Source organism: Mytilus trossulus, chromosome 3 (assembly GCF_036588685.1).
Source record: "Mytilus trossulus isolate FHL-02 chromosome 3, PNRI_Mtr1.1.1.hap1, whole genome shotgun sequence".
In the NCBI taxonomy this organism is placed as follows: domain Eukaryota; kingdom Metazoa; phylum Mollusca; class Bivalvia; order Mytilida; family Mytilidae; genus Mytilus; species Mytilus trossulus.
This window is the reverse complement of record NC_086375.1, coordinates 90,358,555-90,386,532: the sequence shown is the minus strand read 5'-3', so window position 1 is coordinate 90,386,532 and position 27,978 is coordinate 90,358,555. Positions and strand designations below refer to the sequence as shown.

General features: G+C 30.5%; 1 protein-coding gene across 3 annotated transcripts; it reads left to right on the top strand.

Annotated features, from left to right (window-relative positions):
* Positions 1-3: 3 nt before the first annotated feature.
* Positions 4-27,973, top strand: LOC134712803 (solute carrier organic anion transporter family member 4A1-like). 3 transcript variants are annotated; one of them, XM_063574695.1, is made up of 13 exons: positions 4-103; positions 12,637-12,716; positions 13,388-13,713; positions 14,123-14,341; positions 14,660-14,762; positions 15,798-15,919; positions 17,364-17,485; positions 20,005-20,143; positions 21,323-21,515; positions 22,262-22,412; positions 23,647-23,813; positions 25,650-25,714; positions 26,351-27,973. In XM_063574695.1, the coding sequence occupies exons 2-13, from the start codon at positions 12,661-12,663 to the stop codon at positions 26,638-26,640; spliced, it is 1,953 nt and encodes a 650-aa protein (XP_063430765.1). In that variant the 5' UTR covers positions 4-103; positions 12,637-12,660; the 3' UTR covers positions 26,641-27,973. The 3 variants fall into 3 exon arrangements, with proteins under 3 accessions (XP_063430765.1, XP_063430764.1, XP_063430766.1); XM_063574694.1 differs by lacking the exon at positions 4-103 and adding an exon at positions 10,958-11,076; XM_063574696.1 differs by lacking the exons at positions 4-103; positions 25,650-25,714 and adding an exon at positions 10,958-11,076 and having other exon boundaries at positions 26,351-26,540.
* The last annotated feature ends 5 nt before the right edge of the window (positions 27,974-27,978 follow it).

Sequence of the window (27,978 nt, the reverse complement as noted above, 5' to 3'; positions counted from 1 at the left end):
CATGTTTGATTTGGTAGGTACTCCATCGACAATGTCAACACCTTTATAGGACAGAGCATCATAAAATCACGTACTATAATGATGTTTTTATATATCTAACAAGGTAAGGTTAAGTATTGTAATTTTAAGAAATTGTTGTTTCCTATTTTACTATAACTTACATGTCAAAAGATGTATGGAATATATGAAAATAAAGAGATGCCAAGGTAGAATTGCCATTGAGACAACTATCCATGTGATAAAGGAAAAAGATGTGAACAATAACAAATAATGACGTAATCCGTCGCATTCAGACAAATGTCACGGTACTGGGTTCCAGAATAGTCTAGTTAGAACCAAAATACAAATATAACGACCGTCTGAGAGTTAATCGAACTACGATGCAGAACATAAAGGACCATGAGTAACTTTATTGTTCGTACCTCTGACTGTAAATTGCTTGGATTTCATTGTCTAGGGGAAGGTTTGGCTTGAGCTTTCCACTAGGAATCCTCGTTTAAAAAAATCATTGTAATCAGAAATCACAGATTATGGAATAAAGTCTTTTAAAGCAATAACTTAATCGTCATACCCATCAAAATGTCCTACACATGGATTTTGTTTTATTCTATTTTGAATGAAGCTTTAATAATTGAGTCGTGGCAATGTGACATCCCTATATCATAATACCATCGCATTCCTTCCTTACTTCTGCATAAAGCAAAACCAATATTTATTGAAATATTATGTCGAAAAGTCCCTGAAATTTCGGTATTAAGTTTTTAACATTAATTGATTTGTCAAAAGATAAACGATATACTTGTCTTTTAAAGTTATTGTCTTTGCATGATGGTTTCCACATGTGGAGAATGAACTGCTAATCATTCCATAGCAAGAACTATTTGGTCATCACAAGCCCAGTAGTCAGCACTTTTTGTGCTGCCATGAATTGTCATTGATATGGTTATAATTATAAATTAACTGTTAACAAATTTTTGATTTTTTTGAAATATTAAGGCTTTTCTACCTCAGGCATAGATTACCTTAGCTGTATTTGGCAAAACTTTTATGAATTTTGGTCCTCAATGCTCTTCAACTTCGTAGTTTTTAAGGCCTTTTTAACTTTTTTTGAATTCGAGCGTCACTGATGAGTCTTTTGTAGAAGAAACGCGCGTCTGGCGTATATACTAAATTTAGTCCTGGTATCTCTGATGAGTTTATTTCAAGGCTGTTTTTTTCTGTATGGTGTTGTGAGGTTTTTTTTCCGACTCATGAATATTGACTGAACCTTTGGTATCTTTTGCCTCATTTTGATATGTTTTTTTCCTCCATTTATTTTGTTTTGTCTATCATACTAGTATGTTTTTATACCGATAAAACAATAATCATAGCAGTATTTCATTGGAAACCTTTGAAAAATAAATCATTTAAATGTTCGATAAATTTACCTAGATTGTAGCTTAGTTTACAGACTTGGTAAACATCATCACGGTTAAAAAAGTTTGCACAAGTTTTCTGATGGTATAGCCAAACCTACAAACTAGATCTCTATATCCCTGGAAGATTTTTATTTAAACTTTTTTAGTAATTTGATGTAACGAAATACTTGACACAATAATTTATAAAAAAAGAACATAGACTATGTTCATGGAAAATTAAAACCTCACTACAGACACGCGGAGGGTTAAAAGCACAGTTATACAAATACAGAAATAAAACATACGCATAGTATAATTATAAGTCGTATATATCTCTCACTACCAAAAATCATAACTGTAAACAGAGATGGGTCTGATTACTTTCAATGTAATTGATTAAATTACAATTACTTTGTCATTTGGACGATTACATTAAATGATTGATTAGAAAGGATGTTGTTATATATTTTAAAACCACATATATATTTATAAACCACAAATTTTCACTTCGTACATACATGAATATTGTGTCACTGGTCATGACCCACTACACTTTATCATCATTGATCTCTGAATTATTCCGATTTCAATTGAATATTGCTTTATAAAGAGTTTGATGTTTGTCTTTTGACCTCTCCCAGATTTTATATGTATTTCAAGGTGCAGTTGAAATATGGATGACATAAAGATACCAGTTGAAAATTATGTCAAATTTTAATAGAATCAAATTGTTAACAAAATACAAGTACTATAAATCAATGCATATTACATGTCCAATCCAAGTACAAACAGAAATTATTTTAAACCCGACATTTGTCCAATTTTTAATTTAGTTTGTGCTAATTAGATACATTTGCACATGTGTGATTAATCTTTTATCATATATATTGTCCTACAGCTATACTAAATTTGAAATTGCAATAAAAACACACCTTACTTTGTTTCCTACCTGTCAATTCAAAGTTGACAAAAATAAACAACATAAACAAAAGTAAAACCACAAAAATACTAAACTCCGAAGAAAATTCAATGGGAAAGTCCCTAATCACATGGCAAAATCAAATGACGAAACACAAAAAAAAACCAAAAAAAACACGAATGGACAACAACTGTCATATTCCTGACTTGGTACAGGCATTTTTGAATGTAGGAAATGGTGGATTGAACCTGGTTTTATAGCGCCAAACCTTTCACTTGTACGACAGTGTTATCAAATTCCGTAATATTTACAACGATGCGTAAACAAAACAAACATAATGTCACATAATAAATAAAATAGTCAAAATATGGATACAGCCGTCGTCACTGTGTTCATTTTAAACGAAACAATTTAAAAAAAGATTTTAATTCAGGGTTAAAGAAACATTTCATATTACTTGAGTATAACAGTTTTATAAAATATATATGTGAACATCTTTGAATTGTGTATAAATGTACATTATCTTTTACTAAGGCCAGAGACATAAATTGTATCATATGTCTCTTCTCAGGCTAATAATGACTTTTCAATACAGTAACGGTTTATTTTTTTTTACTTAATATATAAACCAATTAACATGCTCTATAATATAAACCAAATTATCTGAACATGTTAAATATTCATTAAATAAGAATAACAAAAAGGTTCATTTATTGAACATAAATACAGTTCAAGATGTTTTTTTTTTATTGTAATCAGAATGTAATAAAAAAAAGTAATCAGGATTACAGGGTATTTTGAAAGTATTGGATGAAATTAAATTACACTGTAATCAATTACAGCTGATTAACGATTATAATTACAATTACACAAGACTGACTGTAAATTCACAGACACAGAACCCCATTCTATTGCATCTTCACAGCCATAGCAACAAACCCTGCAAGTATTACAGAAATAAGAAGATGTGGTATGAAAGCCCATGAGAACAAAATTCTCAACCAGAGCCAAAGACATTTTAAAAGTACATTGATATAATTTTGAAACTACAATCGCACAAATAGCTGAATCTCCAATTTCCAAGATGAAATAGAACTAAATTTTTAAAGCCTCTCTCACAAACCATACAATGACAATAAGACGAAAAAATGTATCATGGGATTTAAATAGATTTTCATTGGATGCAACACTATATCACATGACCTTTTGGAACAAAAATTAATACGAAAATAAAAAAAAAGATTTAAAATAATTTAAAATAATGAACAAATGCACCACTAGTGCTTTTTAGAATTTCACACACAAAAACATACATAGAATATAGGGAAAAGTAAAGCACATTTTCAGAGATAAGTCGGGTACATTAATGATCAAAGATTTGAGATAAGAACAAAGAAGAAACCACATTTATATATGAACCTGAGACAAATGTTTATCTAAGTTGTGTGAGATCTTTACGTAATTATAAATAATAAAATTGGAAAAATTGGATATTACTAAAAGGAAGAGTTAGTCTATGAAATCTTAGTTAAAAATCTATCGTTAGAATGAGATATAACCATATATGGTTCGCGCTTACACATTTTATATCTAACATAACCTCATATAGTTTTGACAAAGAATAGTTCCGATGACTGAACGTCTATCAACCATGAGGGTCGTAATGATTTAAATATATTTTGTTTACATTTAATGATTTAATTATATTTTGTTTACATTTAATGATTTAATTATATTTTGTTTACATTTAATGATTTAATTATATTTTGTTTACATTTAATGATTTATTAGTCAAAAATTTTGGTCATCTATTTTATTTCCGATTCAATCACACTAGTTTATATCGATCTCTGCGTTAAAATTTTAAGTTAGATCAATTTTACATAAACAACCTCTTTTGGTGTTTTAATTTTGACCGATCGATTCAAGCGTTCAAATTGGGCTTAAATTATAGGTAAGATAATACTTGGCCAAGTATTATGAATATTTAAAAGCCGAGTCATAGTTTGACGTCCATTATCTCTGTTCTTATACTAATTAATTTTGGCACTATGAACAACAAACGAACGTAAACATAAAAACCTTAGTATGGTGGTATTACTGAAATTAAACAAGATGGCAAACTCCTAACTGATCCACTACAAAAAGGCTAGTGAATCCTGTCTGTATTCACATCGGCAAATAATATTTCCCATACAGCATTTGTCAAACAGTGCAACATGCCACAGAATATTACTTTCCCCACCCATATCAATTTATTCATAAAAACAGAAGGTATACAAAAACTTTTACAAAGCTTAATGCACACAAAGTAGCAAAAGCAGATGAAATTAAGGTAGATACATGGTATAAAAGCATATACCGCCATCTTGGATTGTATAATCACGTTAAAAAAATCGGTCTAGTTATTTGACTAAATCTGCAAATTTGGAGACAGATTTGCAAATTTAAGGTTAGACTGTTTGATAATATAAAGAAAAGATGATTATTTATTTTATTATTCAAAATATTTAAACAAATATATTTGTTTTTGCTTTTAGAATCATTTTTTTCAAATGAGTCATTTAAGGGAAGATAACTCTTTTAGTAAATATTTTATACTAGACTGATAGGGATTTTTTTTCTTTTTACTTGTAGCAAGAAAACAAGTTCGGTGACACCATTTTTTCTTTTTATTTTCTTAAACTATAGTACAAAACCTATCTTTTCACAATTTATTTCAAAATTCTATCTCATAGATTTTTTTTTTTGCACGCAAATGTGTTTTTCCATTAACAATCTAACCAAATTTAGGCAATTTTCAACGACACATAGCTTGAAAAATAGCACGGTGACCCATACTTTTTATTACATTTCTGAAAAGAGCATACTAAAATCTTCATTTTGGCTAAGTATAAGAAAATTCTGTCTCAAAAAATATTTACTTATGATCTACCTTAAACCAAGATTTTTATGAGAACTTTCGCATGAAATTGCATCCATAATTACAATCTTGTATTCATCTTTTAATGGTTTGATCATTGTTGTATTTTATTCATGAGGTTGTCACTGCCAAATACTTGATATGAATAAATAATTTAATTTTGGATGTAACGCGTCTTCTGATTGGCTGACGTTATTTTGTTGATAGCCCATATACATAATTTAGTCATGTGACCGTGACGTCATCAACGTTATTTCATGGTTTTCTACGGTTTTAAATGCAATTTAGAATTAAATTATAAGAAATGACTGTAATATTTTTTCTGTCTATTCGAAATAACATAAAAAATATGGTGCACACTGTTAAAAAACCCGCTACGCGCATTTTTCAGTGTGCACCAAATTTTTTATGTTATTTCTATATAGACAGAAAAAATATTACAGTCATTACTTAAAGAAAATCCATTTAATAAAATTATAGAAAACCTTATTTTTAAATGTTTTATTAATTCAATTTATTCCTATTGAAAAATGTGCATAAACACATGCATTTACCTACATTTTCGCTATTAAATTAAAAAAAAAATGGTTTTGAGTACACTTGCACGCTAAGTTTAAAATGGTTGTAAATTGATTAGACCCTAATTATTTTATGTTTTGATATTAATTTTTCATTCAATTTTATACCTTAATTTCTAACTGTTCACATAGGTTGAATGAACCCTTTTTAGACGCAAGCTGAAGCATGCCTCCGGTAGCGGGATTTTTTCGCTGTTTTTGAAAACCCATTGGTGGCCCTTAGCTATTTTCGGGTCTCTGATCGGGTTGTTGTGTCTTTGACACATTCCTCATCTCCATTTTCAATTTTTATTACCTTAAAATATGTCAACAAAAGCCTTAAGAATATTTCTTTTGATAGGTATTTTAAGATTTTTGATGTACAAAACATGCAAAGCGTAACAGATCATAGGTAGGTATTATCCTATATGCATTCATATGGTTATAATTCATTTGATACGGTGCATCTATAGTGATATATTTTCAGAATGCACAATAGAAAATATATAGATCAGATAATGTTAAGTGTTTTTTTCCGATCAATTGCATATAAAAAAATGTAAATTCAAATAGTTTTCACTTCAAACGATAACGTAAGACTTCAGAACTTGTAAAGGATGTAGAGTTCAGTGCCAGCAAAAAAAGAAGCCACGGTAAATGTTTTCACAAATATTTATTCAATTGAATCTTCCGGAAACTGAAGAACATCTGAAAACAATAATAAAAACATTAAAAATAAGCAATACAAATGCAATGCTAATGAAAAATAAAGATACACTACAATTCAAATACAATAAACAATTATTATATGGAATTAGGAGTACAACTATCATGTTAATAGTTATCAAAGGTTTCATGATTATAATTTAGCACGCCAGACGCGCGTTTCGTCTACATAAGACTCATTAGTGACGCTCATATCAAAATATTTATAAAGCCAAACAAGTACAAAGTTGAAGAGCATTGAGGATCCAAAATTCCAAAAAAAAAAAAATGTAATGTTGAAAGTACATAGATCTATCGTAAACATAAGTATACTCATTTCATATATATCATAACTTCATATAATTTTTAGTGTGACGAAATCTGTTTTTAGATTTATCTGACTACTGTCTCTGTCTAATAATAAAATATGCATAAACCTTTTAAACTTTTATTACTGCCAATTAACCAACTTGACTGCCAAGTCTAAAAGTAAAATGAATTAATTAGAATGAAAGTAGGGGTGTTATATTTAACCTCAATAGTTTATCTAACTGAGCAAAAAATCCAATTCATTACATATATAAAAGACTAATATTGGCAGTTGACGCCTTATAGAAGGTATTGTCCATATATAGTAAATATTGCTTTGGAAGGTTACATTTGTAAATAACTCTATATTTGAATTATTGGTTGATTGTTGGTTGCTTAAATTTCAGTTGCAAACATATTGTGGATGTTCAGGATGATTGGAATATTGCTTATATTGCTTATTAATAATAATTACTATTCATTTTTGGCATTTCATATTAAAACTTATATTAAATTGACAGAACTTTTAAGAATGAAAATAATCAGCAACACTAGATCTACAAACTAGTCTAACAATTGAAATCTTCAACGGACTGTTCTTAATGATGATTCTTATCCCCAGTTATTTGGTTGTTGCTATTATCTTGAAACATAAATTAGATATACAGAAACTCTAAATATGAAAACGTTCAGCAAGTACATATCGTGGACATCTTTTGTTTTACAGCTTATCCATTTGTGACAAATGGGTTTCGTCTCTCATTCTTTTAACACCCGTTGGAGTTGAGTTATGAAACATTGCATGATAATTTTCCACTTTTAGAAAGTGTGTCATGTACAAGGGAACACAAATATTAACTTATAAAAAACTTAGAAGTCACCCCTCTGCATATGTAAAACAATAGTTTGCACAATATGTGCATAGAGTTTGGTAAATAAACATTATTCACCACAACAAGAAGAGGTAGTTGTAGCATAGAAACTGGGAACAGTATATGTAACAGTCCCGTCATTATTTCTTGATACAAGAAGGAAAAATGCAAAGAAATACATCATCATAAACATGTTTATGCTTTTTCATCCCAGTGCATTTATAAATCTCTTGGAATTGGATAATAAAACATGGTTTGATTTTTTACACCTCTGAAAAAGGGCAAATAACGATAATTATCAGATGGATTCACCCCGAATATTTCAGAAATAATCTATCAACTGTTGGAGTTTGTGGTTAGCTGATTGTTGAAAGCCGTACAGTGATCTATGATTGAAAACCTTCAAGCCATTTTCACTTTTGGTGGTAATTGACTATTGTTGTCTCGATGACGATCATTTTACTCTCCTCATGTTAATTTTATACATACAAAGGTGTTATTCAAAAGCAACAGTAGTAAACCGCTGTTCTAAACTCATAAATCGATAGAAAAAACAAATCCGGGTTTCAAACTAAAACTGAGGGAAACACATTAAATATAAGAGGAGAACAACGACACAACATTAAAAGGCCGACTATTTTCTGAACTTTGGTCGGGTTGTTGTCTCTTCAACACATTCCCCATCTCCATTTTCAATTTCATAACTATAAAATAAGTCAACAAAAGCCTTTAGAATTAGTTTTTTGATATGTCTTTTAACTTCAGACTTATGATTTATTATCATATATGCATTCATATGGTTTTTAATCATTTTTTTTTCATTCAAATACGGTGCATATATAGTGATATTTCTTTAGAATGCATTAATGAAAATATATAGAGCATAAAGTTTTGAGTGGGTTTTTTTTTATAAAAGAAAAGAATCTGATGAAAGGAATTTAAAAAGGACATTGATAAAATTTTGATCCTGCATTCGCCCAAATAACTGAATATTCAATTTCCAAGATGAAATACAACTTCCACAAACCATACAATGCTAATATGACGAACACATATCTATGTATAATTTGAATAGATTTTCATTAGATACAACAGTATATCACATGACGTTTTGGATAAAAAATTAATACGAAAAATAAAAAAAAAAGATTTAAAAGAATTTTAATAATGGACAAATATACCACTAGTGCTTTTAAAATTCCAGAAACAAAAACGTACATAGAACTTAGTGTAAGTAAAGCACAATTTTAATGAGGAGTCGGGTACATTCTGATAACTGATCAAAGATTAAAGATAAGAACAAAGAAGAGAACACATTTATATGTGAACTTGAGACAAATGTTTATCTAAGATTTTTACGTAATTATAAATAATAGCATTGGAAACAATTAATAAGAAATAAAAAAAAAAATCTATCGTTAGAATTAGATAAAACCGTATGGTTCGCACATATTAATTTTATATCTAACATAACCTCATATAGTGTTCGACAACGAATGACTCCAATGGGTTTATCACTGAACGTCTGCCAACACTGAGGGTCGTAATGATTTAATAATATTTTATTCACATTTATTGTCCAAAAATGATGGTCGTCCATTTTATGACAAATTGCAAGTGTAATTTTCCACCCAATATATGCGTATAAATTATTTGGGATCCAATCGTACTAGTTTATATTGATCGATGCGTTCAAATTTAGAATTAGATCGGCACTAATTAAAACTACCTCTTTTGGTGTTTTACTTTTTACCGATCCATTCCATCGTTCACATTGGGCTTAATTTATAGGTAAGATAATACTTGATCATGTTTTTTTGAAAAATTTAAAGCCGTGGCGTAGTCGAGGGTTTAAAAACACACGACCAAGTATTGTAGATTAATTAATTCTATTTCTTTGACAGTTAATCCTCCTAGTTAAAACAACTATATATAGATAAGAAGATGTGGTATGTGTGCCAATGAGACAACTGTACATCCAAGTTACAAGTTTTTTTTTAATCTTTTGTCCAAATGTTTATGTTAACATGATATAATAGTAATTTGTTTTTTCACACATGCTATATTTAATATTTGTTATCATTGCAATATACCCTTCTGTGTAACTATGTATTTGGCTTATGACAATAAAGATCATTCATTCTTTCAGCTCTTTTTTGAAAATGTAATGAAGTTAACGGGGAGGGTTGAGATATAACAAAACATGTTAAACCCTGTCACATTTTTGCGACTGCCCAAAGTCTGGGGACTCTTTCTTCTTTGTTAGGCTTGTATGATATTTGAATTTAGTTCATTTATATGTTTTGGATATTAGTTTGACGTCCATCATCCCTGTACTAATACTTTTTGTTTCAGCGCAAGCTGTAGTGCGACTCCGGGTGCGGGATTTTTTGAAGACCCATTGGTGGTCTTTGGCTATTAGCTGCACTTTGGTCGGGTTGTTGTCTCTTTAACACTCTATTTTCAATTTCATAACTATAAAGTAAGTCAACAAAAGCCTTTAGAATTATTTTTTTGATGTGTCTTTAACTTAAGATCATAAATGCATTCATATGGTTATTATACATTTGATACGGTGCATGTAAAGGGATATTTCTTTAGAATGTATTAATGAAAATATATAGAGCATATAATTTTAAGTGTTTTTTTTTTTTTATCAGTTTTATATGAAATGTGTAAATTCAAATAGTTTTTCCACTTCAAACGATAACGTAAAATTTCTTCAGAACTTATAAAGGATGTATAGTTCAGTGCCAGCAAAAAAAGAAGCCAGGGTAAATGTTTTAAAATTTCTGTTCTACACAAATATATATTCAATTGAATCTTCCAGAAATTAAAGAATCATCTAAAAACAGTTTTCAATAAGGATCTCTTAATAAAATACTAATAACATTAAAATAAACAATACAAATTTAATACTAATGATAAATGAAGATGCACATCAATTCAAATACAATAAACAATAATTTTATGGCATTACAGTACAACTATCATGGTAAATTCAAAAGAACATCGAATTGTAGTTATGTTTGAATTATAATACTGTGTTTAATTTTCTAATTGTATAAGGAAGAGCATTCCATACTCTTGGTCCTATGTATTTTGATAAGCTTTATAATACTAACAAATATGAAACCTCTCCATTAGAGCGTATGGAATTTTAAAATACATTAATAAAAAAATTGCATACATAGATAATAATGAAAAATAAATGACATTTTCAGTGATAAGTTAGGATCATTCTGATAAATAGATATCTCAAAGATTTGATAAGAAGAGACAAAGAAGATAACACATTTATATGTAAACCAAATGTTTATCTATGTTGTGTGTGATCTTAACATTATTATAAACAATAAAATTGAAAAAAATGGATAAGACTAAACAGGAAGAGGTAGGCTAAGAAATGTTATTAAAAAGATCTATCGTAAACATTAGTTATTCTCATATAGTCATTTCATATCTATCACAACCTCATCTTATGTTTGGTGTGACAAACTCTGTTTACATGTACCTGCCTAATGTGTCTGTCTATTAATAAAATGTGCTCAAGCGAAATTGTCTTTCGTGTTTAGTGTTACAATTTACTTAGTATGTGCACTTTAAACAAATGTATATACATTTTGTACTTACATTACCAATGTTTGTCTAAGACTTGTATTCTAGGGTCAATCCAAACTATTTTGATACAAATAACTTTATATGCAACGAAAGAGATACCAGAAATAACCCCAATATTTCGTATAACATTTGTCAAACGTTGTATATTATGAAGTGAGACAATAAGAATGGTTGATCCGAGGATGGTAGGTTCCTGATTGCTTTATCACTTAATACAACAATGAAGGTTGTAATGGTTCCATTTCATTTTTTTTTTACATTTGCTGTTTAAAAATTGTAATAAATATCAGTAATAACTCTGACGACTAAAACAGTGTATAATTATAACATTTAATAGTGTATTTGTAATATAAAGTTATCAGACATCAGGTTTTTTGCTTTTATATGGTAATAATACGGTTGCCACTTTTTTTTTATGCCTTATCGATAGGATGATACTTTCAGATTATTACATGGCATTTTTCATATCGCATGTATTATCAGCCCTCGGTTCAATATCAGTCAAAGAGCATGGCTCGAGGGCTGATATTGACCGAGGGCTGATAATAGATCTAGTACATTCGATATGAAATCTTTCTAGCATATGCCTCAACAGAGAAGAATAACATTCTAAAATGAACAAATCGACGAAAAAATTTATTAAACAATATACATGATAAACACTGCTTGGAAAAGTCAACTAATTTTCTTTAAAGTAACTTTCAAAATTAAGCTTGAAACTTTTAAAAAATATATTTTTTTTGTATTATCATTATTATTATTTTACACAATACACTTTCATGTATCATAATTGTTTTGTACACTACTCTGTAATGTTTTTCACTAAAAACATAGCATTGAGGTGTATTTTCCGGACTTTGCCGAGTTTCACTGGAATGCCATGGGATAACGTTACGGAAAGGCATTCGATAACAGTCGAAGTATGTGAAAAACGTTTCATATCAGCCCGCTAAGCCCCAATTAGAAAAAATATGGAATTTATGTTAATTGTAATGCTATTATCATACAGTAAAAATCAAATGTTATTTAGTATAAGTATAATATGATAATTGGATTTAATACTTGTTATTTTAATATCTCAATTGGTTTTCAGTCACATGTCTATTTTAAACCAATGTAATAAGATGTATCCCAAAAATATGCAAACTTTACGATTTAGATCGTGAAATATGATGTGGGATATGAAGTTATACCTTCTACATATATATAAATGGTTAAGGTCAAATATATGTAATAGTATTTATTGAACCTACTTGTATTGAACTTGATCATAACATTAAAATTAACACAAAGATAAGAAGGACTTGTTGTACATACTGACTAGCTGTTATAGGTACTTCTGCCGGTGTCATCGAGAATGGTCGCCGATCAAAATGAAGAACGTCGCTATGGATGTGGGCCAATGAAATCTGGGTAATTAATTTTTGATACAGTATTCATGAGATAAAGGCAACAGTAGTATACCTCTGTTCAATAGTCATTATACGTCTGAGCAAGAACAAGTACGGATAAAAACTTAAATCAAGGGAAACACAAACTATAAGAGGAAAACACAAGAACAATAAAAACACTGAACTACAAAAATCAAACGCTAACATACATAGAAATGGACTTTCTAATAACAACTGTCAACTGGTACAGGACATTTTAGGAACAAATGGTTGGGATAAACTATTTTTAATAAACGACCATTGTATGTTTTATTGCTAAAACTGATCAAATACTTTTGTCCAATAAGTGACTTAGAGTGTTAACCATTTTTAGTATTTAGTATAGACATTTTCTTTCATCAATGTCTATTGAAGGCTAGATCATTTTTATTTATTGCATTGATTTTTTTCATGATGATCTTTAATCATATTTTTTGGTTTGGTAATTAATTCAAAATATTATATGTTATTAGAATAAGAAGATGCAGTATGATTGCCGTTAGGACAAATATCCAAAACACATAGGAAGGTCACCATACGGTTTTCAATAAAAAGCAGAACCCATTTCCTATAGTAGAGTATTAATGCCCCTGACTGACAAAATATATTTTAAGCGAAAAACATAGATGATTATGTTTTTTTCTTCTTATTCAGTTGTATACAGAGGCTGAATTCAATTCGATGGCACGTTTTCTGGCAATGTATTTTCAACTTTTTCGAGGGATTTATTGTAAATGGTGTGGTGAATGTGATTATACCAGCTCTGGAAAAACGCTATGAACTGTCTAGTTCCAAATCCGCCATTATTGCTAGTGCAAATGATTTTGGAGCTTTCGTACTATTAATCTTTATCGGCTACTTTGGAGAAAGACGTCATAAACCTAAGCTGATGAGTGCTGGAATCTTATTAATGGCGTTTGGTTGTCTTGTATTTTCTCTTCCGCAGTTTATAGGAGAAAAATATGCATACACAATATCAGGTATTAATAATTATCACACTTCACTACATCTGATTTCTTAATTGTTCATACACAGAGCTTATATCAAACATACCTCGATAGTTGAGAGGTTTCACTATTTGTAAATGCATCTTCCAGTATAGACACGATAGAAACTTGAAGGAGATAACAAGGCAGGGATTTATTGGTTATAAGTAGCTTAACAAACCATTTTTTTTAAATCGTCTAGTTTTAATAAAGATCAATGAAGAAAATATATCGGAAAGTTTAATAAAAAGAGAAGCTAACAATCGATTAATTAAAACTATGTAAATAGATAAGTGACCAAAAAAAAAAGAAAGATATGTTTCATTTCGACGATTTCACCATGTCAAGGACATTAATATTGAAATGAGGGAGCTGCGATATTTAATTTTACATATTTCGCTAGATTCGTCTATGAATGGGAGTGACAACCTTTGCAGTACAAGAAATACAACGTCTTCATGTTCCTCGGACGTTGATGACATCAAAGAATACTTTAAAGCTTATTATGCCTTGTTTATTGTTGGACAGATGTTGTTAGGAATAGGTGCTGTTCCCATGTTTACAATTGGGCTTAGTTATATAGATGAGAACTGTAAACAGAAATTGACATCATTTTATATAGGTAAGATAAATATTATTGTTGGATGAATAAATATACTTACGATCTGCTTTTTTGTTTTAATATTTATGTTAGGAATTTTCCTTTATTCTTGTTTTAAATCATAAAACAGATTGCTTACACAAACTTCTTTTATAACTGAAATGGCTTTCTTGTTAAGTTATGTAAAATTGTACTTTAGAAATGGTTTAATGAAATAATTTTGAAAAATAACTTATCCGGAACACTAGAGCTTTCTGTTACACATATCTTTTAATTGGATAGCGAGATACAATGGGAGATTCCTAAAAATGACAATATTCTGTCTGTTTTTATTTGCAGGTTTAACTTTTTGCTCAGCTGCAGTTGGAGTTGCCATAGGTTATATCGTAGGAGGTAATGTTCTGAATGTCTTTGTTGACGTAGACAAAATTGACATAGCAAAGTAAGTACATTTGTTATACACAAAAGCGACTTCAGTAGACTAGTAGAACATATTTGACTGACTGGCTAATTATTCAGTCGACAGAAAAATAAGACCAAGAAAATACACATAGAACCAATTTATGAGTTTTCTCTTTTTCTGAGAGCTAGTTATAGTCATATTCCAACCGATGAAGAAAACATATTCCCTGTATATTTTTCCTATGCTTCTTCAGTCTTTGTTTTATGAATTTTCTTCTAATGTATCTTCATTATTTTTTATGTTCCCAGTAAGTATCTTCGTACTTTTAGTTTTTATAATTGGCAATAGTAACCTAGAAAAGAATTTATTTTGATACATTAAAATAGATATAAGAAGATGTGGTATGAGTGCCAATGAGACATCTCTCCATCCAAGTCATAATGTTTAAATGTTAACAATTATAGGTCAAAGTACGGTCTTCAACATGAAGCCTTGGTTCACACCGAAACTTAAGGACCCCAAGAAATTACAAGTGAAAAGTCATTCAAAAAAAACCAACGGTCTTATCTATATACAAAACGAGAAACGAGAAACACTTATGAACCGAAACTTCTAAAAGTTTTACACATTATTTTCTTTCTATGTTAATCAACTTACATTTATACTCGTTCTTCCACGATATCTTCAAAATAGTTTGATTCGTAGGCAGGATCTTTGAAATATTTTGATTCACGTGCCTTCTTGGTATAAAAAGAAGATGTGGTATGCTTGCCAATAATAATAACTCTCCACCAAAATGACACAGATATTACAACAATAGGTCACTGTACGGGCTTCAACAATGAGCAAAGCCTATACCACATAGTCAGCTATAAAAGGCCTCGAAATGACAACGTAAAGCAATTCAAACGAGAAAACTAACGGCCTCATCTATGACATAGCTCGACCCATGTGCCTTTGCATATGGGTTAACCTCTCAATTTTTTAGTTTATTCTGTGTATCTTTAAACATGTTTTCTTAACCAAGTACGCCATCAGTGAAGACAGAATACAATCAATGTTCTATTGTTTCAGCTTACCACTGACATCATCAGATCCGCAATGGGTAGGAGCATGGTGGATTGGAATCATTATAGCTGTTCCAGCATTTATTCTAGTTGCTTTTCCAATTTTGGGGTATCCTCGACATCTTCCAGGTACAAGCTTATTCTTAATAGCTGTATAAAACGTTAAATCTACATACTACTTTAAAACATCGATATCGTCAGGTAAATATGCTACATGATAACAAGTCGTTTGTTAATTAGATGACGAAAACAAAACATTTTTATCTACATTTCAATTTCAAAGAATAATGGAATATTTCTCAAACTAAGGTTTCAAATCCATCATTAAAAATTTACTTGCACAGCTTTGTATTAGTATTTATTTTATTCTCTTAATTTCTTATTCTGGTTTTTAAAACTTTATTTCACGATACTGATAGCAATTCCACAAAATACATGTTGAATGCACGGGATTCAAATGATAACATAATCGTTGTTGTTAGTTTTATTTGCACAAGCTAGTTAGACAAAACATATTAAAGAATGAGCAAATTTAATAGGAAATATTAACCACAAATGTAAAGAAAAAAAAAGCCATAAGACGAGGTCAAACTTGATTGGCTTTTATAACTCATATAAAAAACAGTTCGAAAAAGTTGATGAAGACAATCAATCCGGAGCTTTGGTAGAGTGAATCCTTATGCATAAGAAAGGGGTAAATAGTTATCAAAAGTACCAGGATTACAATTTTATACGCCAGACGCGCGTTTCGTCTACATAAGACTCATCAGTGACGCTCATATCAAAATAGTTAAAAAGCCAAATAAATACAAAGTTGAAGAGCATTGAGGACCAAAAATTCCAAAAAGCTGTGCCAAATACGGCTAAGGTAATCTACTCCTGGGGTAAAAAAATCCTTAGTTTTTCGAAAAATTCTAAGTTTTGTAAACAGAAAATTTATAAAAATGACCATATAATTGATATTCATGCCAACACCGAAGTGCTGACTACTGGGCTGGTCATACCCTCGGGGACGAAACGTCCACCAGCAGTGGCATCGACCCAGTGGTGTAAATAGTTATCAAAAGTACCAGGATTACAATTTTATACGCCAGACGCGCGTTTCGTCTACATAAGACTCATCAGTGACGCTCATATCAAAATAGTTAAAAATCCAAATAAATACAAAGTTGAAGAGCATTGAGGACCAAACATTTCAAAAAGTTGTGCCAAATACGGCTAAGGTAATCTACTCCTGGGGTAAGAAAATCCTTAGTTTTTCGAAAAATTCTAAGTTTTGTAAACAGAATTTTTTTAAAAATGACCATATAATTGATATTAAAACATGGTATAGCATGTCTTTCTGAACATTGAAACATAAGCTTGAAATACACATTTTGTTGTTTTGTATTTCGTACAAATATGACGAAGCCGATTATGATAATAGTCTTTGGTATAAGAAAAAATTATAATGAATCACAATTGTTATTTTTTCAATGACTGATATTGGTATTTGGAAATGCGATATGACTACTTGTGTTAATAAACGACTCAGAAGATCAAAATTATCAGGTTTGTTTTTAACATTGACAAGGTTATGAAGAGCTCCAAAAGCAAAGAAAGTCAGAAGCATACGATAATGATGCGGAAGAAATCACCGCACAAGCATCATTTGGTAAAAACTGGAAAGATTTTCCACGATCGTTCCTGCTTTTGGTAAGGTTTAAATTAAGAAATATTGCATAGTTTTGGGGATATCAATTAAGGGTGAGGGGTACACCAGCAGGGTAATTCGTTTGTGCTCCATATGTAACATAATACTTAATGCCATCCATGGATTTGTTTTTAAAATCTTAATAATTGCATAAAATGTATGTTTCATTATAATACATTATTCTGATTGGATACACTGCAGTCTCGCGTAATTCCTTAAGCAATTGCATTACACAATAACATTTATCATTTATGATGAAACGAGGTCCCACAATAAAGTGCACAGGTAAATTGAATTAAAACTTATAAAAATCGTGTTTTCATGATCCTAACTAAAAAATGTAATTAAAAGTATTGAATGCTTCTTTTTGTAACTTCATAATGTTGTAAAATCTTTGCCCTTGCACACATATTTAGAATGAAGCAAGCTTCCGCGTTTCCTACAAAATGTACGTTGGTCACCGCTTTTACACCCCAATGAAGTTACAAAAAGAAGAATTCCATTCTTAAATGTGAAATAGTTTTTTACTTTGTCTTGCTACATATTGAGATAACACGTGATTTTAATAAATAATATTATACCACTGCATATTGATTTTGATGTTGAAATCAACATTTGATTGGTTCAAACTATCACACGTGACGTCGAACAAAACTTCATATTCCCTCTGATTATCATATTCCCCACTGAACATGATATAACCCTCTGTAGATCGGGACCTCGTTTTGAAAGTGTTTTTTTTTTTAATTTTTATTAAAATAGCGTTAGATATGTCATTACCGTGTTCAAGCGTTAAAATAAAAGGACTAACAATAACTTTAGATCCGTACTGTTTATCAATGTGTATGCCGTGTTTAGCTATTTAAATAAGCAGATAAGAAAACAGACGTATATTAATTAATATATGATATTCAGTAAGTAAACGAAGCATAGTCAGTGGAATAAAACATTCATTTTCCTTAGCTTCGAGAGATGTGAAGATTTTTTCACCCTCGAACAATCACATTTCCCTCGTGCAAAGCCCTCGTGAAATATGAATATTCTTGGATGAACAAATCTTCATATCTCCCTGAGAACCAGGAAATAGATGTAAATTACCAAACACAATGCAAATATTTTTACATAAATGTCTTTCAAGTGGTTACAGTTATTATTTTGGATCTGAGATACTTTAGCTTGATAAGGTCTTGTAACCAAACTGATATTTAAATCAATCATTCAAACAAACACACATATACATCAAAACTGACTTTTATAGTTCCGCTGTTTGACTGTGCGAATTGTGTTGATTTGGGTTTTGTTTGTCAAACAATAAACTAGTAACTCTTTGTTGATACTATAACATTTACGAACCTGTGGAATGATTTGATAGTGTAGAAATATAGATTCTTACACTGCAACAAGTGTATTACGATATTTTTCCACTCGAGACAGTTAAATTTTATTATTTTGCCGAGCTCTTTAAATAATAAAATTTAACTGTCGAGAGTGAAGAAATATCGTAATACACGAGTTATAGTGTCGGAATCTGTTTCTCTAATGCTTTTTATCGTTCTTTTTCAAAGATTTTCAGAAACTTGTGCTCTTTATATACGACGTCATCAGATATTGTCGCCTTTTTTAATAACGTCACAATAGTAAAATTCAGACGAAAACAAAACATTTAGACGTCATAATCAAATTTCGACTAATCATTTGCCGAGAACAGATTTTTCACTAGTGAGGAGAAATATTTTTCTCGCACCGGTGAGGAAATGTGAAAATAGTACAATAAGGGATTACTTGTAAGTTGTAATAACTTGTTTCTCAATCCGCCATAAAGAAATATGTTTAAACTAAACTCTACCAATCAAATTTTTGTTTAAAGGTTCTACAACCAAACAAACTTATTTTTTTTCATTTTAAAAGTTGAATTAAATATTTTGTAATTCATTTTATTGTTATGTGATTTTTATAAAATAACTATTAACGAATTTATTGAATAAAATGATCCGTGAACGTAATTCTTGTCATTAAGTTTTCCCGACAATATATGATTTGAAGCATCCTATTTACCAAAAAAATAATAGAATTGAAAAGAATTTTAACAATTTTATTTTAGCTTTTGATTTTGCCATTTGATAAGTGACTTTCTGTTTTGAATTTTCTTTGGAGAACGGTATTTTTCTTCGATTACTTTGAATATAAAAATCAAACTTTGATGACGCACATTATAGTGTTATTAATAATGTAGGATTTGTTTTACTGATAAGATATAGGAAAATGTGGTATGAGTACCAATGAAACAACTCTCCATCCAAGTCACAATTTATAAAAGTTAACAATCATAGGTCAAGGTACGGACTTCAACACGGAACATTTTTTCTCTCAAGAATCCCAGTAAACAGATGACATTGGTTTCAATCGAGAACCATTTACAATAAAAAAAAAACCCAAACCATTGACATATATCAGCAATCCGATTCCCACTATGACCTTAAGATATGTTTTATTTTTCAATGATATTTTAACTGTCTTTCAGATAAAGAACCCAACATATGTTTTCATATGTTTGGGCAGTGTGTGTGAAACTTTGCTTATTGGTGGCACTGCAACTTTCGGAGCAAAAATAATAAAAGAGTTTTTCAATGTTGACCTAGCTACTGCAGGAACTATTATGGGTAATTCCAAAATGAGATAACACATTATGGAAAATACACAAAATTGAGAAAAGAAATAAGGGAATGTGTCAAAGCGACTACAACCCGACCATAGAGCAAACAACAGCCGAACGCCACCAATTGGTCTTCAATGTAGCGAGGAACTCTTGCACACGGAGGCATCCTTTAGCTGGCCCCTTAAAATGATGTGTACTAGTTTAGTGATAACGGACGTCATACTAAACTCCGAATTATACACAAGAAACTAAAAATAAAAAATCATACAAGACTTACAAAGGCCAGAAGCTCCTGACTTGGGATAGGCGAAAAATTGCGGCGAGGTTAACCATGTTTATGAGATTTTTTACTTCTAGCCAATGTAGAAAAGTAAAAGCATAACAAAACGCACTTAAAAAGTCAGTTCAAGAGAAGTCCGATTTCGATGTCAGAAGATGTAACAAAAGAAAATAACAAAAATGACAACAGTACATAAATAACAACAGACTACTAGCAGTTTACTGACATGCCAGCTCCAGAACTCAATTAAACCGATTGAAAGATTATGTCTTCATCATATGAATATCAGGTACAACCCTCCCGTAAGGGGTTTAGTATCATACTATCATAAAATATACGAGAAGAATATAACCATAATCATGCCAACAACTGTTTTTTTTCATACTTTGAAGTTATCGAGTAAGCGCCTGTAAATAAACTGCCGGTAAAAAGATAATGATATATATATCATCTTCTTTCGGAGGGCAGTTAATTGTTTATGTGAACATTGTGTAATTCTATGTCTTACACAATGAAGTATTTATCCAATAGAAAACGACCTTAAATTTCGATTTTTTTTTTATTACGACTGCTTAACAGATACAGGTGAACATATCCGACTGCGAATTGCATGATCTGAAAATTCCGTCTTACTAAAGGTTCAACTGATTGTCGCAAAATCGTTGAGAGATATAGATATACACTTTTATAATTAATGCAACACAGGTTTATTGTAATATTAGTATTTGCAGACTGCATGTTTTGCCCTACACAATGTTTTTATGTTAATGTATAAATAAACGGACACATGATATTTACGTTAATGAAACATAAACCGAACAGCATAAAAAAAATAAAAAAAATGTTGAGATTAAAATAACGTCTCAAGCTAAATTTTTTTTATAATTCATTATTTGATGAAAGGTGCTATAACAATACCTGGATCTGGCGGTGGAATGATATTTGGTGGATATATGGTTAAAAGACTAAATCTGAAGCTTCGTGGAATTATATACTTTTGTTGCATTAGTATTGGCCTGGCAGCTTTACTTGGACCATCATTCTTAGCAAGTTGTCCGAGTCAACCTCTTGCTGGAGTGTCAACAGACTACAAAGTGTGAGTAAGAACGTTTGGTACTCTATGCTTTTCATGTTTGCACTTTATTTGAACATTTAATTTTGTTTTAATTTGAACGTCACTGATGAGTCTTTTGTAGGCGAAACGCACATTTGGTGCAAATACAAAATCCAATTCTGGTATGATGAGTTTATATTTATTATTTTCCGACTTGTCATATAAATACTACTGTTTTAAAAATATCTATGGAGATTATAAAATTGAAAAATGTGTAACGTTAACAAGACGAAGAAATCGAGATAAAAATTAAGTAATTTAATAAGACATCATAAACAACTTTCGAGTATGATGCATTTCCGTCAAAAACTCTGGTTTAGTGAACGTCAATGTGCGTTTAGGGGCGTCGTCACTTTCATTCTAATGTTGAGCAAGTGGTTGGAAAACTATAACTCTATATTGTACGAATTCTTCGGCAAATTGAATTCTCAAAATTGACAATCAGCACTGCTGTCATTAGGGAATTGTTATTAAGTACCTACAGAACAACCATTATTTTTAGTTTATCCTGCACAACGACGATCACTAAGACGCTTGATTAACGTTAATAGTGCTAGGGATTCAGGCGAGCCCCTCTATCTGGAAAATGACGTCGTAAAGGCGTGCATAATTGACGAGTTTTTTCCGGTGACGGATGAACACAAAGGTGATCTATTTCTCTGAAGTTAGGTTATAAATATTATCTTTCATACAAAGTTCCGAAACTTCAATAACAATATCATTTTCAGGGAAAGTGGAACTTCTTTGATTGCTGGCTGTAATAATGACTGTGGTTGCACAACAGCAGGGTTTGAACCAGTTTGTGATCAAAACAAAACAGTTTATTTTTCACCGTGTCATGCAGGTTGTACAGAAGCTATCATTACGAATGGAACGAAAGTACGATATTTTTCATTTTCTTAAACAGTAAACTTACGACCCAGAAATCACACCTTGAGTTCTATAACCAAAGTAATTGTTGCAAGCGATTAAACTTAAGAAAAATAAACGTGAATAATCAACTATTTCACACGTTAATAATTGTACCAAATTTACAATAATTTTGATTACAAATGATTCCTAAATGGCACACACACACACACACACACACACACACACACACACAGTTTGTAGATGACAGGTATCATCAGTGTTATGAAGAACAGATACACTATCAATTTTATTTTGCACTGGGAAGCTCAACATATACCCTCATGACACTTACAAAAGAAGAAATACTGGATTATGACAGGTCTGTTCTATGTTCATTTGGAATTTCAACCAAAGGTGAAAAACTAGATCTAAGTCTCGTTCGTCTTTCATCTTTCTTCAGTCGTATTAAAGCATTTGACTTTATTACACTTAACACAAATATTTCCCATACCAAACTCAAAGACAAATGGAAAAAGTTGGTTCTGCTTTGTTTCATACAAAAATGGTCAACGCAAATACAATTATCTTGTCTTCGGTAAGGAAAATCATACTTTTTAAAAAATCACTCTGATTTTAACAACAAACTTTCTGAAACTGACATTTTCAAGATGCTCGATGTTTTTCAACAAACAATAAGCATTCCCAGGTAAACAAATTATGTCCCTTTTCTTGTCGACTTTTTCATTTAATTCGATGAAGCTGACTTCGAACAGAAACTTCGAAGGGAGAAACACAAGAAGTTCGCAGTTTACTCTTACTCTACTTCCGCTCTATAACCGTTCTCTCAAATAACTCAAAATTTGGTGACTGTGTTAAACCCGTCTATTCCATCAAACTTGAGATAGGATACATAAGATACCTTTAAATTGACAATGAAGGCGACTTGAAAATAAAACTTTACGACAAAAAAGATAATTTCAGCTTCCAATTTTTAAAATTTCCAATTATATGTAGCAAAATTCCAGTATCGCCTGTAAACTTGTCACCACAAGGAATTGTGGTTTTATTTAGATGAACTAGTTATTGTACACATGTGAATTTCGTCTGTAACAAAACACATCACATTACACATTGACAATCGAGTATAAATCTAATTCAAATGAAAAGTACATACAATTAAACTTTTGAAATTATGGAATGGTCAGTTTTCTTATAAAAATGTTTCAATCAAACTTATACATGAATACAATGTCTATTTCAGTCGTATATGAATTGTGATTGTATAAGCTCAGCTCAAAACACCGTGTTGGCAGTGTCTGGTTCCTGTTCTGACAACTGTAACTGGTTTTATGTGTTTTGTGTATTATTGTTCCTTATAATGTGGTTCACATTTTCAACCATGTCACCGATCGTCACAGCAATATTCAGGTAGTAATTATTGTAATAAAAAAAGTTTTTTGTATTTCTATTATCAAAGCAGGTAAGAACAGTTTTGCATTGAAAAACACGCAAACGAATTGACAGATCCTATCGTAAATACTATAATCATTAAAAGCAAAACACAAAATTTTGATCCTGGTATCTTTAATGAGTTTATTCATGTCTGTTATGCCTGTAGCAACATAGGAGCATATTTGTTATCCAATCGTTTGATGTGTCAGTTTTTGATTTTGCCATTGTATTAGGGACTTTCTTTTTTGAATTTTTATCGGAATTCAATATTTTTGTGACTTTACTTTTTATATCTAACTCCAAGGAAAATTCAAAACAATAAATCGCTTTTGAAATAAAAATGAAAAAATAAATCCATACCCCAAACACACCAAACAAATTGAAAACTACTCAAATCTTATTCCTGAATTGATAAATGTATTAACGTATGTACAAAATAGTATATTAAACCGCTTTGTTAGCTCGCACACCTGTTATTTGCAGTCTTGACAACAATGTATAAAAAACAGACAAAACGATCAAATTTCAAAAATGAGGATACAAAAATCAACATTTTTGTTTAATTCTAATCACTTTTAAAACAAACAAATATTTCTTCCAAAAAAAAACCAAAATGACAAATAAACAAAGAACAAAATAAAACAAGTACAACCTCACTATCACACGATGGAGGACGTATAAATACCAAGCTACGCCAAAAAGATATTACAAAAAGTGGATTTAACAGTTAAGGTAAAATATTTCATAAAGACAAAGAAAAGAATACCATAACGTAACTAAGATGATGAACAATGTCAGAATCTATACTTCAGGACAATCATGTATTATATGTGACTTTAATACGCACTATTTGTCAACAAGATCTTGGTCAAAATTAAAATCGTCTCGTTTGTCATAGATTCTGGTAGATGAAGTTTACGAGAGTTAATTGTAGAATATAAGTATTAGAGTTTTTTTTATGGTCCCGCAACGAAGTTGTCGGTGCCATATAGTTTTACCCTTGTCCGTAATTCCGAAATTCCGTCATTCAGTCATTCCGCAACAAATCATTACTCGGAGTTTTTTTTCCTAAACGCCTTCAGATATTGGGCTGATTTTTTTAAATGTGAGTTAACCAAGATGAGTTACAGATCAAGTTTAACTTTTGTTCCAACTCAGCTAATATTTGCCAAAATTACGGGCTATGGACTTTGATAAGTTGTTGAAAATCACAGTAATTCGGACTTTTTTGTAAACGCTTTCAGATATTGGGATGATTTGGGGCATGTGAGTTAAGCTTTGTTCCGCTCGACTATTTTTTTGCCAAAATTACGGGCTATTGAATTTGATAAGTTGTTGAAAATGACAGTTATACGGATTTTTTTCTTAACACTTTCAGATATTTGACTGATTTTTGGTATGTGAGTTACTCATGATGAGTTACAGATCAAGTTTAAGTTTCGTTCCGCTCCGGTAACTTTTGCCAAAATTAATGGTTTACAACTTTAAAAATTGTTGAAAATCACAGTTATACGGACTTTTTTTCTATTGGCCTTCAGATTTTGACTCATCTAGTTCATCAATAGAATGCTATTTGATTTGCTGCTATATAACAATATTATTTTAGAAATGCAATTTAAGTTTACTTGTTAACATTATACAAGAAAAGTTCTGCTCGAATATCATATTAAACCTTTGTTTTCGAATTCTTTAAAACTAGTATTGTTTGTCTTGAATGATGTCAGATGAAAATAAGTATATTCAGGTTGTTATGACACATATTCAATGTAATGCTTTTGCATACAGAAATGTTTTTTTACTTTATCAATGCAGATGTGTCCCTCATGATCAGAGATCTTTTGCCATTGGTTTACAGCTGTTAATTGTTCGTTTGTTAGGTAATTATTACAATGTCGATAGTAGAGGACAAATATTGAGAACAATCATATTTCAATTAACTTACGAAAGAAGTAGAAAAGAAAATATACATTTATAAGTTTTCTAAATGACATTGGGATGTTACAAACTGGGCATCGATATATCTGTTATATTTCATTTCCAAGAACCCTTTATTTTTTGTTGTGTTTTTACAGAAAAAAATACTTGAATATTGTAATATCTGTCTAAATATTCATTTTGGTATTTAACCATATTAACCTTTTTGGTTATTAGCTATACTTGTGTAACCGGATGTTGTTAGCTTGTCTGATGTGAACAATAAATGTGATACTTTATTGGCTTTATTAATTTGGTTAAATCCAGTAGTTTGATGACCATCAACAATCAATACATTACAAATATCACTTTGGCAAACTCTTTATTTCTCTTTTCATACACTCAAAGCACTGTAATATTGCATATGCTTACTTTGTGATGCATGCCAACCACCTATTTTCAAATTTAGTCATGCAATAAAGATTTTTGATATACCTGAACTTGTTCCAACTGACATCGGCACTTTCCCCCTTATATTTGTATAATGATAGAATTACAGGGGATTTTGATAAAACAAGAAACTTATTTATGCATTCCAGGTACAACTCCTGGTCCTATATTTTTGGGCGCAATCATTGACAGTTCGTGTGATGTATGGCAGGATACATGTGGAGAGAAAGGATCTTGCTGGATTTATAACAAAACCGATTTAGGACTTCGTATAATGGTTTGGTGGATATGTTTAAAAGTGTTGGGATTGATATTCTTATTCTTAGCAGCTAAATTCTATAAGCCAAGAAAAGAGAGTACAGAAATAAAGGTCTCACAACCAGAAAGTGTCAAAGAATCAAAAATCTATGACAAAGAAAAAGACTTTACAAAACTTTGATATTTAATAGAAGCATTTTAAAAGTAAATCAACTGTCAATCATATATGTGTATTTTGCTGACCGATTAGATATACCGATATATGATGATGGTTAAGGAATTGTCTTTGAATATTAATGCAATGTTGACATTTTCCAATTATTTATCGGTTATAACGACTTTTCGAACTTTTAAAAATAGCCAATTTACAATATAACCGTTAGGTTCTTATTATAAAATTGTTCAATTCACCTTATATCTTAACATGATGGTCCTTTTTATTAATAGATTAATTTTTAAGTGTTTAATAGTCAATGTTGACACAAGGGGGTCGATATTTCGTATCAACAATTTCTCTCAAACGACAGACAAGATTTCAATGAAATCTTTATTTAATTTTGTAGCATCTTATTGGATTGTACAAATGTTATATCCGAATGAATTTTTGGGTTACCAATAGCAAATAACCAATACAAAATACATGATTATTAACATTATCCGTTGTTTTGACAAGAACTATAAGTATATATTCTGACTTCTTATTCGGTATTCATTGCAAAATGAACAAGTCTATTGAATTTATCAAATTAGCCTTATTAAAACAATTTGTTGTTAACAAATTGTACACAACGAAGAAAACAATTATTTCTACACACAATGCCAAACAAAATATTTGCTTCTTATCAGTTCAATGGTATTGTCATTAAATAACGTTTAGTGAAGTGTCGTACTATAGAATAACGTCTTTTCTCATAAAATCTTATCACACGCTTTAAAAATGTATGTATATATATATTCATTATTCATTTATATTGTCACGATTGTTTTCCTTTGGGTCTCTATCATTTAAATAAAAATGTCAACAAATTTATTTTTCACTGTTTACTACTTGATAGTTTGATATTAATGTTGGAGCAAAAATTCGATGAATAAACAATTAACGTCTGGACTATCGCCCCTGGCGAAAGATGCTAGAAGGGCATTCAAACTCATAGATTGAAAACAAACTGACAACGACATAACAATAACAGAAAAAAGACATACAGACAAATAATACTTAACAAGACGCAACGAAGAAAACTTAAGACTAAGACTTATGATATACTTACTCATTGGCACTCACACCACATCTTCCTATATTTATTTACTATAAATATTTGATAAAAAGAAGTTGATAAGATGATGTAAAAACTCAACACAAATTGAAGTTGGCTCATATCAATAAAGTAAAATCACAAAATTCCTGAGCACCGAAATTCAAAACGGAAAGTCCCTAGTAAAAGAACAACTGTCATATTCCTGACTCGGTACAGACATTTTCTGATGAAGAAAATAGAGAATTAAACTTAGTTTAAGAGCT

Excerpts from the sequence above, each read along its gene's own strand:
- LOC134712803 (XM_063574694.1), top strand. The coding sequence starts at position 11,053 with ATGGATAAGACTAAACAGGAAGAG. Across the intron at positions 14,763-15,797 it reads GACAAAATTGACATAGCAAA|CTTACCACTGACATCATCAG; the intron begins GTAAGTACATTT and ends CTATTGTTTCAG. Across the intron at positions 22,413-23,646 it reads TCATTACGAATGGAACGAAA|TCGTATATGAATTGTGATTG; the intron begins GTACGATATTTT and ends TGTCTATTTCAG.